We start from the raw sequence: 12,925 nt of genomic DNA on the forward strand, positions 1-12,925 counted from the left end.
TAGGATGTAGTGGATAAGACTTCAGGAAAACGCTCTTTAACCCTCGATAACATGGCCGGCTTGGTGGTCACTGTGGATTTTAGAAAACTACAACGACACTGTCGTATAAAACACGCATGGGCAAGAACTATTCACACATTTCAGGTAAGAGCGGGTGGGCTCGTACTCATTCGTTGGATTTGAAAATGTTCTATTGCACTGGGGAAAGCTGCCCCATGCCCTTCGCAGGGGATTGCCTGATTACTTGAACCCATCTTGGGGACTTGAACAAACGTGAGGTTGGTTGAGTTCTATTGTAAGCACTTACCAGGTGCAGGACACAGTACTGAGCATTTAACATATGCCCTTAGCTTGGCCCATTCCTTGGAAGCATTTTGACATGTATTAACGCTGTGAGAAATGCCAGAAAACGTAGGTGATTTGAAAGGGCAGTGAGCTAGCGGAGCTCTCACTTATTTTGGGTGGCATTTCCTAACGGCATAGTATGCCCCAAGCACTGTGCTAATCCTTGAGGTAGAGACAAAACAAATAAGATGGTGCCCAGTCCCAGAACCATAGGGGGCTCATCTGGAAAAGGAAAGGAGGGAGGGGTTAAAAGGTTAATTTTCATGGGAACATGCAGTTTTGCCCTTTGGGGTCCAGGAAGGCTGAGAATAATAGTAATGGTATTTAAGAGCTTATTCTGTGCCAAATACTGTGCTAAGCGCTGGAGTGGATACGGGGCACAGTTCTATCAATATGTCGATAGTATATATGGTGGCTGGTTGTGTGAAGAGCACTGAGAGAAGTACTTGGGTGAGTACCTTACCCTCAGCTTACAGTCTACCCAGCGGGTCACTAAGATAATGTATGTGTCCAGCGCTTAGTACAGTACCTGGCATGTAGTAAGCACTTAACAAATACTGTGATTTTTCCTGTGTGCTACTTGGGGTTGTAAATGCCTTGTGTGCCCTCCGGTGCTTAGGTGGTGCAGAAATGCTGAAGGGGCATTTGGAAGATAGAGGGGGTGGGGATGAGAAATTAAGATGGGATTTTATATGGAAATTAAATGTGAGACTCCAGTAGGCTGAAATTGTGCTTTAAAAAAATGTAGTTCACAGGATTTGGGGAATTAAGAAAACAAACTGGGAAGGCCCTGTGAGGAATAGGGACTCCCTTATCACAGATCACCTCATAGTAGATTCTGACCGTAATCAATTTTAAATGGACTCTTCCCAAAGGGGCTGGAGAGAGGAAGGAGACCAATAGACCCTAGTAGATTTGAAACAATTGCTTTAAACAAATTTTATCTCAGTACTTTGGCCTAACGATTTGCTGCTTCCCTGTCTGAGTTCTTTGTAATGGGATGAACTCTTTGGGCATTGGTTTGTCCACGTTCTGCTCTCCAGCTGCTGCTTTATGTGGGCCTTCTGGTCTATATTTTTGTTTTCAATTGGATACCAAATCTAGTCCCTCACCACCCAAGGACCATCAAGATTAAAATCGCCTGGATCCCAGGCAGATGAGGGAAGGAAGGTTCAGTGTGCCCCATTCTTTTCCGGATCCTTCTCCTAACGCGAACGTCTCTTCTCGCAGGGGTCGGAGGAGCAGACTGTGGTGTACGTGGTGGGCAGAGCCGGCCGTCAGCACTGGCAGCACGTGTACACGGCCGTCACCCGAGGCCGGTCGAGAGTCTACGTCATAGCCGAGGAGGCGCAGCTCCGCCAGGCGGTCCACAGGAAGAGCTATCCCAGAAAGACGCGCTTGAAACCGTTTTTGCAAGAAGCTTTTGCGGGCAGACACAACGGTCAGCAGGTCCCCGGGTCCCCGCCCGCCCCGCATCCGGCCTGTTGGGGGATCGCCCAAAGCCAGGGGTTGGCCGCGGACCCTGGCGGAGGCGAGGGGGACACGGGACAGGACCCCGTGGCCTCTGACGCAGAGGGAGAGGAGAGCGCCCTGCAGTCAAAAGGAACCAAAAGGAGCATTGCCTTGGGCAGCCACGAGAGCCCCAGCAAAGGCATTGTGGTAAGTAAGAGGCGGGCGCGTTTTCAGGTGTCCTATTTGTACCCTGACTCGCGGCTGGCCGGGTAATAATAGTAAAGGATGACAGTATATGTTAAGCGCTTACTATGTGTCAAGCACTGTTCTAAGTGCTAGGGTAGATTCGAGCTAATCAGGTTGGACACAGTCCCTGTCCCACATGGGGCTCGCAGTCTTAATCTCCATTTTACAGATGAGGCAGTGGAGGCCCAGAGAAGTGAAGTGACTTGCCCAAGGTCACCAGACAAGTGGCAGAGCAGGGATTAGAACCCAGGTCCTCCTAACTCCCAAGCCCATTGACGTATCCACGAGACCACACTGCTTCGGACCCATAGCAAGACATGGCTTTACTAACTAGCTGAAACTGGCAAGAGAATGAAGGTTTCTTCATTCGTTCAGTTGTATTTATTGAGCATTTGCGGTGTGTAGAGCACTTGTACTAAGTGCTTGGGAGAGGACAATATAACAGTAGAGACATTCCCTGCCCACTGCCTGTCTAGTTTTGTTTTGTTGTCTGTCTCCCCCTTCTAGACTGTGTTGGGTAGGGATTGTCTCTTCTGTTGCCAAATTGTACTTTCCAAGCGCTTAGTACGGTGCTTTGCACACAGTAAGCGCTCAGTAAATATGATTGAATGAGTTTAGGGTCTAGTGGGACCGTCATCCACCCTCTCCCTCCTTCCACCCCCCCCAACCAATTTGCCTTCCCTATTTTCCCTTAATGCCCCCTGCTCTGGTCAGAGAAACAGCATGGGCTAGTGGATAGAGCTTGGGCCTGGATATCAGAAGGTCAGGGGTTTTAATCTCAGCTCCACTACCTGTCTGCTGTGTGACCTTGGGCCTCCGTTACCTCATCTGTAAAATGGAGATTAAGACTTTGAGCCTGCTATGGGACAGGGACTGTGTCCAACCTTGTATCTACCCCAGGGGCACGTACAGTGCCTAGCAAATAGTAAGCATTTAACAAATAACATTATTATTATTATAGTTTTATTTGGGTTCAGCCAGCCCTAGGAGTGCTCCCTATGGTGGCTACTGTCCAGCTCACAGTGTGCTGACAGTAACCTAAGCTTCTACACGATCTCTCAACTTCAGTGGAGAAGCAGTTTGGCTTAGTGGATAGAGCACGGGCCTGGGAACCAGAAGGACCTGGGTTCCAATCCCGGCTCTGCCACATGCCTGCTGTGTGACCGCGGGTAAGTCACTTCAATTCTCTGGGCCTCAGTTCCTTCATCTGTAAAAGGGATTAAAAGTGTGAGCCCCTGTGGGGCAGGGGCTGTGTCCAACTTGATTACCTTTTAGACTGTGAGCCCACTGTTAGGTAGGGACTGTCTCTATATGTTGCCAACTTGTACTTCCCAAGCGCTTAGTTCAGTGCTCTGCACACAGTAAGTGCTCAATAAATACGATTGATTGATTACCTTGTATCTAATCCCCAGCGCTTAGAACAGTGCTTGGCCCATAGTAAGTGCTTAACAAGTATGATAATTATTAGTCAGTGTCACCACCTGAAATTGACTCCAGTCCTAGGGTAGTCTCCTCCCCACCTCCCCCCCTTTTTTTTTTTGGTATTTAAATACTTACTATATGCCAGGTACTGTACTAAGCACTGGGATAGAGAGATAAACAAATACAGTTTTAATTAATTGCATTTTTTTATGGTCTTAAGCTCTTACTATGTCCCAGACACTGTACTAAGTGTTGGGGTAGATACAAGGTAATCACACCCGTCACAGTCTTAAAATAACATTGTTCTTTGTCAAAGAAAGTCTAAAACATTACTGCAATTTTGAGTTTCTTGTTTGAAATAGTCATATCGACTTAAAGTGTGTTTATCTCCTCTGTTGAATTGCACTCTCCCAAGCACAGTGCTCTGCACGCAGTAAGTGCTCAGTAAATACAACTGATTGTTTGCCTCTGAACCTTTCCCTTTCTGCTTGTATTCCAGCAGGTGGTGGAAGCGCCATCTCCGCTCGTATCCAGCAAATTTGGTAACATGAGTCTGAAAAGCTTGCAGCCCAGGCAGCTCTTCAAAACCACAAACAATGAAGGACAGTAATTATTATTATTTTTTAATGGCACAAATGAATTATGATGTTTCCTTCCATCCAGCAAAGGGCACCATGCAGAGCCGAACCTCTACTTTGCGGACTCCCCATACGATGGGGCGTTTTAAAATGGAACATGGTTTGGGCAGGGGTGGGGTAGGGTCATTCTGTTTTTAATTATGGGTCAGAAAGTAATTCATAGAGCGCGGAACTTTGTGCATTTTCAGGATTTAGGGCTGTTTTGTCATTTAGGTATGCGACCTTCGGCTACCTTGCGGGCAGTAGCGCTGCCCCACGTGAATGCTTGAACAGGCTGCTCACCAGCAGGTACTTCTGGGACAGCCTGATTGGGAGTGCAGATCTCTGCTGCCTTCTGCAATCCCAAACGTTGTCATTGTAAAAGCATTTTAAAGAAGCATTGGTACCTGTTTGGGCAGCGACAGAATCGTAGCTCATTGCAAAATAGGGCTGCCCAGCCTCAACAGGAATACTTGCGGAGGGCTAGCAAGCGGTCAGAAAAGCCGATCAGCCAGCTAATGTTAAGATTATCTGGATAGAATCAGGGACGGCGTTTCTTAGCCGATCATCAGGTGGGTGTCAGGATGAGCCAGTGTCCGTCTCTGGTTCGTTAAAACTTGGCCCGGCTAGCTTCAGGAGAAGAGGTGGTAATAACAATTGTGGTATTTGTTAAGCGCTTACTAGGAGCCATGCTCAGCCCCTGTCCCCAGATGGGTTTGCAGTCTACGAAGGAGATAGAGGAGGCATTTTACAGATGAGGAAACCGAGACCCAGAAAAGTAAAGTGACTTGCCCAGGGTCACGCAGCAGGTAAGGGTGAAGCTGGGAATTCAAACTGCGGCAGTCTTGCGCTCACTCTGGGCCACGCTGCTTCTCTGTCTTGGTTCATCTTCTAGACTTAGCAAAGGCACAACCACAGGGACTTGTTAAAGCACACAGTGTGTCATTTTACCTTTTAGGAGTAAAACCACCTCAGTCCTCTGTGGAAAAATACGATTGTGTTTTAGCTGAAGTTTTGCAGGACTGCGGAACAGAGGTAAAACCCACATATGCTCAAAATGAGCCAGGCTGAACTGGCTTCTGGGTTAGCCTTCTGGATGGCTTCCTCTCACCTCCCTGCTCCCCAAGAGAAAGTTCTTGCCACTTTCTCTCCCTAAGCAACTCACGTCCCAGACGGGGGTGAGGGACTAGCACCCCAAACATCTACTCACCCAAATCAGGACCTGCCAGCCGTTTGCGAGGCGAGACGAGGTGAGCTTCGAATAAATATGGCCAGTAACGGAGGTGCTAAGAAATGTCTGCTTTTTTAAAATCACCGTTTATTCCTTTGTGTGGCTTGATTTTTTTTTTTTCCATACAAATATCTCCAACAATGAGTTCCCCAAAACCATACATAAGACGATAAATATCATGCTATTAAAGTATTAAATTTGTACAAAAATACTTTACAGTTTAATACTCGTTTGTTACAAATAAAAATACATATTTAACTGACTCATGGGATTTTTTTGTTTGTTTTTTACGTGATTCTGCTTTAATTTTTTCATTTCTCTCTGCCCCGGCAGTACTGAAGTATGAGTGAGTGGAACAGTACATTTCTGTGTGCACAAGAAAGGTGAAGGGGTAAGGAATATAATATTGAGAAATACTTTCGCTAAGTGGTGTCTGAATTATTGACATTAACCAAAAGGTAAGAAAATGATCGCTTTATAGATGAAGTTTCTAGTCAGTATACATCTCTAGTATATTTTATATTCACTAAATAGTCATTACAGCAACTACTCAAAATACAAACAAATGAAAACAGCTGCTGGTGAGCATAAAAGCAACCGTGTCATTTTATTGCTTTTGAGGGGTGGAAATAATCTTTTTTTTTTTCTTCCTCTTGCAAAATGTATTTACAGTTTCTATAAGGGGCTTGGCTCAGAACATAAAGGTGGTTGGTGAGGAAGTTATAAAAACAGGTATTTTAAACCTATCTGTCGAGTTATAATAGACAAAGCCAAGATAAACGGCAAACATTTGATTTGTCTGGCATTACGACGCTTTGCGTAAACTGCCTTCGTTTCTCACTGCATTTTCTTTTCATTTTAATTCACCTTTTAGACTGTGAGCCCCATATAGGAAAAGGGCTTGGGTCCGATCTGATTAGCTCAGATCTACACCAGCGCTTAGAAGAGTGCCTGACACAGTACGCGCTTTAACAAATACTATGATAATAATTTTAAAAAATGGGTTTTTGTCCCAACAGTACTAATCATCAGATTAGTAAAATTTAAAAAATTTTAATGGTCACAAGACCTCCTGAATGATATTTTGTTGCATATAGGGATTAGCAGAACATCAGCTCCATTTGACTGATTGAGTTGGGCAATGCATTTCATCTCCCACTGTCCTCTAAAACAACCACAAATGGTTCTCTCACCCTTCCCATCGGGCCAATTCTTAGTTCGCAAAAATCCCTCTTGGTGCAGCCTCCGACTCCCATGGAGAGACCTTCCAGCGGCGAAAAGAGGTCCTTCTCAGCAGCTCTCCTAATAGATGTTTTAGGGAAAAAAAAGGGAGAGAGAAAATATCTTCCTCTTTCAGAAGTTAGTGATAAAGATGAGTTTTTAAGGACTAAAGTTTTCAAAGCCCATTAGTCTTTCTCTGGCAAGGGGCAGGAAACAACCGCTCGCATAGCCAAGCGGGCACCAAAATCTCCTGATTTTAGAAATAAGGAGAAGTAACATAAGCCGACATTTGAGGACCTGTGCTTACGGTTAATGCCACATAGGATAATCTGTGTCTTAACTTACAGAAGTCATCAAGGGATATATAGACATTTTTTTAGCACCTTGTATCTATTGTCTTTTGTCCCAGGGGCTAAAGTTATGCTATAAAGTGTTGGTAGGTTCTCTGATCTCCAAACTGTGAGCGCGTCCAATTGGTGGAAGGAAAGCATGGCTCTGATCACTCCATTCTGCTCCAGCTAAAGTCTGTGGTTGCCCCGAAACCCCTTTCTGAGAAGCCAGTGGGTTTCTGCTAATGACCAGGTCCAATTTATTGCCGGATTCTGCTATAAGAGGTACGACAAGGCAGCAGTCAAAGTCTCTGGTACGGATATGATTAACCTGAAAAAGCAAAAAGAAAAACCAAAACATTTTTTTGGGGGGTTACTCTAGATACAAAAGGTCATGGAAAAATAGAGAGACTTTAGGTTAAAAACCCGAAACCGCTTTCCAATGGATTAGTGTACTTCATCAGTATCGGTGGCTTTTCTGCACAGCCACCAAAGAGGGTAAGAATAGGAAAAGGCTGGAATATTTTTCTGATTAAAATCCCGGAATGAGAAGTGGGGTGCAAATTTAGAATAGGGGTGAGCGTGCACATCCTGTGCAAAGGGCCGGAGGAGGCAGGTGTGGAGAGGTGTGAGAGCCTCATTTCCCTCTACAACCTGAAAAATAACAAGAAAATTCCATCCCCTACTAAGAGGCCACGCTGCTGACTTCTAGAGACACACAGCTTGTAGATTTTTCTATTTCTTCGCAAGGTGCCCAGGAGGGTCAGCATCAAAACTCGCCAACCACCTCTGCGCCACACCAGACTACGCAGCGAGCCCTCGGGATACTCCATCCTGTTAGACCGTAAGCCTTCTGAAGGTAGGTTTGTGTCTTCTAACTCAGCAGAGGGCTCTGGACACATGCACCCCAATACCACTGCCTGACCAGGAAGAGCCCCCAAACCTTGCTAAGGTGCAGAGAACCATCATGGCCTAGAGGAAAGAGCACGGACCTCGGTTCTAATCCCGCCTGTGCCACCTGTCTGCTGTGGGGGCCTGGGGCAAGTCACTTTGCTTCTTTGGGCCTCAGTTCCCTCATCTGCAGAATGGGGACTCAATACCTGTTCTCCCTTCTACTTAATAATAATAATAATGGCATTTATTAAGCGCTTACTATGTGCAGAGCACTGTTCTTACTGGGAGCCCCATATATCTACCCCGGCCTTTAGTAGCATGGTATAGTGGACAGAGCACTTACCTCGCTGGCCCCCATCTCCCTCCCAACAACTCAAGTGCAACTTGTTCTCAACCAAACTCCTCATCTAACCTTCCACATTCTCTCTCCTCCCCTCAAGCTCCCAACTTTGCTATTATCATCCGCTCTTCCGTCTCAAATCCCAAATCGTTTCCTGTCCGTTCTTCCTTCACAAGCTTTCTGGAATCCACCCCTGTTATGGCCTGGCCGCTGTATCAGCCTCCTTCCAGCATCTCCCTTCTCTGCTGTTCACTCTTCTGCCTGGGTCAATAGTCTAAAATTGCATGCGCATATGCCTCAAAAACCTCCAACAAGCAGAAATTCCTGGGCTTTGACTGTCTCCAGCCATCTCCCACTCTCCCCCAACCTCCCTCCTGTGCCTTTTTTGCACTCTCCCGTTACCAACTTCTCACTCCTACCCTCTGTTCCTAACTCAACGGACCACACAGCCCCCTTGAAACCACATCTAGGGGGGCTTCCCCAATAAATTCCCAATTTTGCCTGTTTATTACCCACCTCCTGCCTCTAGGTAGGTAACTCCTCACCTTCCAAAGCATGTTCATACATAGCTTACTTACCCTAACAGTAACTCACAAACATACCTCCTTCCTCCTAGCTCAGTCAATCAGTACTATTGATTGGGCACTGCTGTGTGCAGAGCACTGCACTAAGGGCTCAGGAAAATACAGTTAGAAGGTTAATAGACCCTAAAGGACCTTAAAATCTAGCAGGGGGAGATGCACTAAAATTCATTACAGGAAGCAGAGAGCAACGGAATTTAAAGATCTGTGGCTGAGTACTATCTGCAGGGAGGGATAGGGTGAAGACACGAATGGAAGGGCTGAAATGACAATCGGTGGTTTAGAAGAAGAGAGCTCAATCAGGGAAGGCCGCCTGGAGAAGTGATTTTTTTAAGGATTTAGAGAGACAGGGAGAGAAGCAACCTGATCGACGTGAAAGAGGAGAGGGTTCCAAGACAGAAGGGAAAGACGAGCAAGGGTGAGAAGCAGCGCTGCCCGGCGAATAAAGCCCAGGCCTAGGAGGCAGAAGGACATGGGTTCTAATTTCGGCTCTGCCCCTTGTCCTTTGGGTGAGCCTGGGCAAGTCGCATCACTTTTGGGGGCTTCACTTGCCTCACCTGTAAAATAGGGATGAAGACTGTGAGCCCCATGGGGGACAGGGACTGTGTCCAACCTGATCTATCCAGTGTTTAGTAATAATAATAGTGGTATTTGTTAAGTGCTTACTATGTGCGAAGCACTGTTCCAAGCGCTGGGGAGGTTACAAGGTGATCAGGTTGTCCCCCGGGGGGGCTCACAGTTTTTAATCCCCATTTTACAGATGAGGTAACTGAGGCACAGAGAAGTTGTGACTTGCCCAAAGACAGTTGGTGGAGCTGAGATTTGAACCCACGACCTCTGACTCCAGAGCCCGTGCTCTTTCCACTGAGCCATGCTGCTTCTGGCCTGCACGGAGTAAGCCCTTAAATGCCATTACAAAAACAGAGATGAAAGCGAAGCACATACAGGGCGGCGATCTGGCCTTGCAGGCAGCAAAGTGTAGGCTGGGGTGTAGTGGGAGAGGAAAAGGGGAGAGAGCTGACTGCCTTAAAGCTGATGGTCGGGATTTGGGACAGAGAAATGGAGGTTTTTAAGGAGTGGGGAGATGGTTCGGAAAACGGAGTAACGGCCCAGAGAAGGGAGAGGCAAGGAGCTAGGAAATCTGCAAGGAGGCTCAGTAACTAGTCCAGTTGGGCTGGGAGAAAAGGCAAGGGAGGAGGGAAATGAGGCATTAGCTGGATGGTGCAGTGGGGGTCAAGAGCAGGGTTTTATAGGATGAAAGCAGAGCAGGAGGAAACTGAATGTAAACATTTGAAGGTGGTCCTTAGAGAGAAAAGGTGGAGTGCAAATGGAACTTATCTTGTATTTTATGTCCGCCTTTTCCCATTGGCCTGAAAACTGCTCCGACGCCCACCCACACAGTGAGTCCATATCCTTCCACTTTCCGCAGAGCCCCTTAGTCCCCTAGATCAACCTAAGCCGAAGCTGAAAGCCAAACGCTGTCTGCCACGCATCCACGGGGCGACCCGGCGGCCAAAAAACGGGGCTCTGACCTGTAAGAGTCTGTCGTAGGGTCTCAGGCCTCCGAGGTCTCCGGGCCCGGCGGGGCGCAGGGTCTTCACGTAGACCCCTTTCTCCAGGAGCCCGTCGGCCACGCTGAATCCGAAGTCCTCCAGGTCTGAGTCCTTGTACAAAGTGATCTGGAGGAAGGGGGGGGCACCAACCAACAGGAAGGATCGATCAAATCAATCGCATTTATTGAGCGCGTGGCCTAGTGGATAGAACACAGGCCCGGGAGTCAAAAGGTCATGTTTTCTAATCCTGCCTCTGCCACTTGTCTGCTGTGTAGCCTTGGGCAAGTTACTTCACTTCTCTGTCATGGGTTCTAATCCCAGCTCCGCCACACGTCTGCTGTGTGACCTTGGGCAAGTCAATAATGATGGCATTTAGTAAGCGCTTATGTGCAAAACACTGTTCTAAGCGCTGGGGAGGTTACTTCTCTGAGCCTCTGTTTCCTCATCTGTAAAATGGGGATTAAGACTGTGAGCCCCACGCGGGACAACCTGTACCCCTCCCAGCGCTTAGAATCGTGCTTTGGACATAGTAAGCGCTTAACAAATGCCATCATTATTATTATTACTCTCTCTGCCTCCGTTACCTCATCCATAAAATGAGGACTGACACTGTGAGCCTCCATGGGACAAGGGACTGTGTCCAACCGGATTTGCTTGTATCCACCCCAGTAACTTAGTACAGTGCCTGGCGCAATAAGAAGTGCTTAGCAAATACCCTAAAAACAAAACAAACAAAACAGTGGAAGGACAAATACCCCAGGGAAAGGAATAACTTGGCAAATTCAGCCATAACAGCACTTCAGCAACAACAAATGTAGCATTATCTGGTGGCGTGGATATTGCAGGTGGCTGGACTCCAGCTTCTGTCCCCAAAATATCTAAGGTAATTTGGGGGTTGTTAGATTTTAATACCCCTCCTTTCTAGCATTTGCAAAAGATGTAAGTGATCAGAGGAACACTCAACATCACAGCAGCATATTGGTAATCATACTTTTATTACGGCAATTTTACTGAATATAAGGAATATCAAGTCACTTAACTTCTCTGGGCCTCAGTTCCCTCATCTGTAAAATCGGGATTAAGACTGTGAGCCCCCTGTGGGACAACCTGATCACCCTGTAACCTCCTCAGCGCTTAGAACCGTGCTTTGCACATAGTAAGCGCTTAATAAATGCTATCATTATTATCAATCAATCAATCGTATTGAGCGCTTACTGTGTGCAGAGCACTGTACTAAGCGCTTGGGAAGTACAAGTTGGCTACATAAATACCATAATTATTATTACTGTAGGCAGAGCACTCTACTAAGCGCTTGGGAGAGTACAGTGTAGCAGCATTTCTGTACATATCTGTAATTCTGTTCATTTATATTGTTTCTCTTATAGACTATAAACTCGTTGTGGGAAGGGAGCGGGTCCGTTATATTGTACTCTCCCAAGCGCTACACACCCAATAAAGGCTCACTAAATACGTTCGACTGACAGACGATAGAAAAGACACATTCCCTCCGGAAGCTGCTTCCGCCCCTTCCCAAATGAATGAACAGAATGGTTCCCGATTTGGTTCTAACACGAGTCAGTCAGTCCAGTTGTATTTATTGAGTACTCACTCTGGGCAGAGCACTATACTAAGAGCTTTGGAGAGTACAATATAACCATAAAAGACACATTCCCTGTGAGGTGAGGGGAGCGGCCTTGCAAACCGACTTCTGTATGTGTTAGCCCATCCTTGGGTATGGCCCAGGCTAGGACTGGGGGAGAGGAGGGGCACATAGCTCTCAACTGCTCACTCATTCCTGCATTCAATCGTATTTACTAAGCGCTTACTGTGTGCAGAGCACTGTACTAAGTGCTTGGGAGAGTACAATGCAACCATAAACAGATGCATTCCCTGCCCACAACAAACTTACAAGTCAAAAGGGGTGAGCTTACAGTCAGTTGAAAGAAGCGGGGTGGCCCAGCAGGAAGAGAATTGGCTTTGGAGTCCGTAAATTTGAGTTCCAATCCCAGTTCTGCCACTTACTTGCCTGCTACATAATAATAATAATAATAATAATAATAATGGCATTTATTAAGCGCTTACTATGTACAAAGCACTGTTCTAAGCGCTGGGAAGGTTACAAGGTGATCAGGTTGTCCCACGGGGGGCTCACAGTCTTAATCCCCATTTTACAGATGAGGTAACTGAGGCCCAGAGAAGTTAAGTGACTTGCCCAAAGTCACATGGCTGACAGTTGTCGGAGTCAGGATTCGAACCCATGACCTCTGACTCCAAAGCCCAGGCTCTTTTCCACTGAGCCACGGGACGCTGCTTGACCTTGGGCAAGTCATTTCACTTCCCTGCGCCTCAGTTTCCCCACCTGTAATGTGGAGATTAAATATCCGCTCTCCCTCAGACTGTTTGCCCCACCTGGGGAAAGGGACTGTTTTGTATCTTCCCCAGCGTTGGCACAGAGTATGTGTTTGACAAATACCACTGTTATTATTATGATGATTATTCTAACGAGGGGGAACGGGTGGCGTCGTGAATAGAGCTCAGGCCTGGGCGTCAAAAGGACATGGGTTCTTTGGAGTCAGAAGTCATGGGTTCAAATCCCAGCTCCGACAATTGTCAGCTGTGTGACTTGGGACAAGTCACTTCTCTGTGCCTCAGTTACCTCACCTGTAAAATGGGGATTAAGCCAGTGAGCCCCCC

The 12,925-nt window shown here is 46.8% G+C and overlaps 2 protein-coding genes across 9 annotated transcripts in view; one reads left to right on the forward strand and one right to left on the reverse strand.

Moving 5' to 3' along the window:
- Positions 1 to 5,575, forward strand: part of HELB (DNA helicase B) — a 26,466-nt gene extending 20,891 nt beyond the window's left edge. The window contains exons 11-13 of one of the 2 annotated variants that reach the window (XM_038756962.1): positions 4 to 144; positions 1,576 to 2,004; positions 3,968 to 5,575. In XM_038756962.1, coding sequence (XP_038612890.1) covers positions 4 to 144; positions 1,576 to 2,004; positions 3,968 to 4,075 — 678 coding nt within the window. In that variant the 3' untranslated portion in view covers positions 4,076 to 5,575. Of the gene's footprint in view, positions 1 to 3; positions 145 to 1,575; positions 2,005 to 3,964 lie in introns of both variants that reach the window. The other variant, XM_038756963.1, reaches the window with a different exon arrangement.
- The window catches only part of GRIP1 (glutamate receptor interacting protein 1), a 337,553-nt gene continuing 330,184 nt past the window's right edge, over positions 5,557 to 12,925 (reverse strand). For all 7 annotated transcript variants that reach the window (XM_038756957.1, XM_038756956.1, XM_038756959.1 and 4 more), the window contains 2 exons: positions 10,211 to 10,357; positions 5,557 to 7,194 (listed from right to left, as the gene is read on the reverse strand). In XM_038756957.1, the coding sequence (XP_038612885.1) occupies positions 6,958 to 7,194; positions 10,211 to 10,357 (384 nt within the window). In that variant the 3' untranslated portion in view covers positions 5,557 to 6,957. The remainder of the gene's footprint in view (positions 7,195 to 10,210; positions 10,358 to 12,925) is intronic.

This window comes from Tachyglossus aculeatus, chromosome 14 (assembly GCF_015852505.1).
Source record: "Tachyglossus aculeatus isolate mTacAcu1 chromosome 14, mTacAcu1.pri, whole genome shotgun sequence".
Taxonomy (NCBI): Eukaryota; Metazoa; Chordata; class Mammalia; order Monotremata; family Tachyglossidae; genus Tachyglossus; species Tachyglossus aculeatus.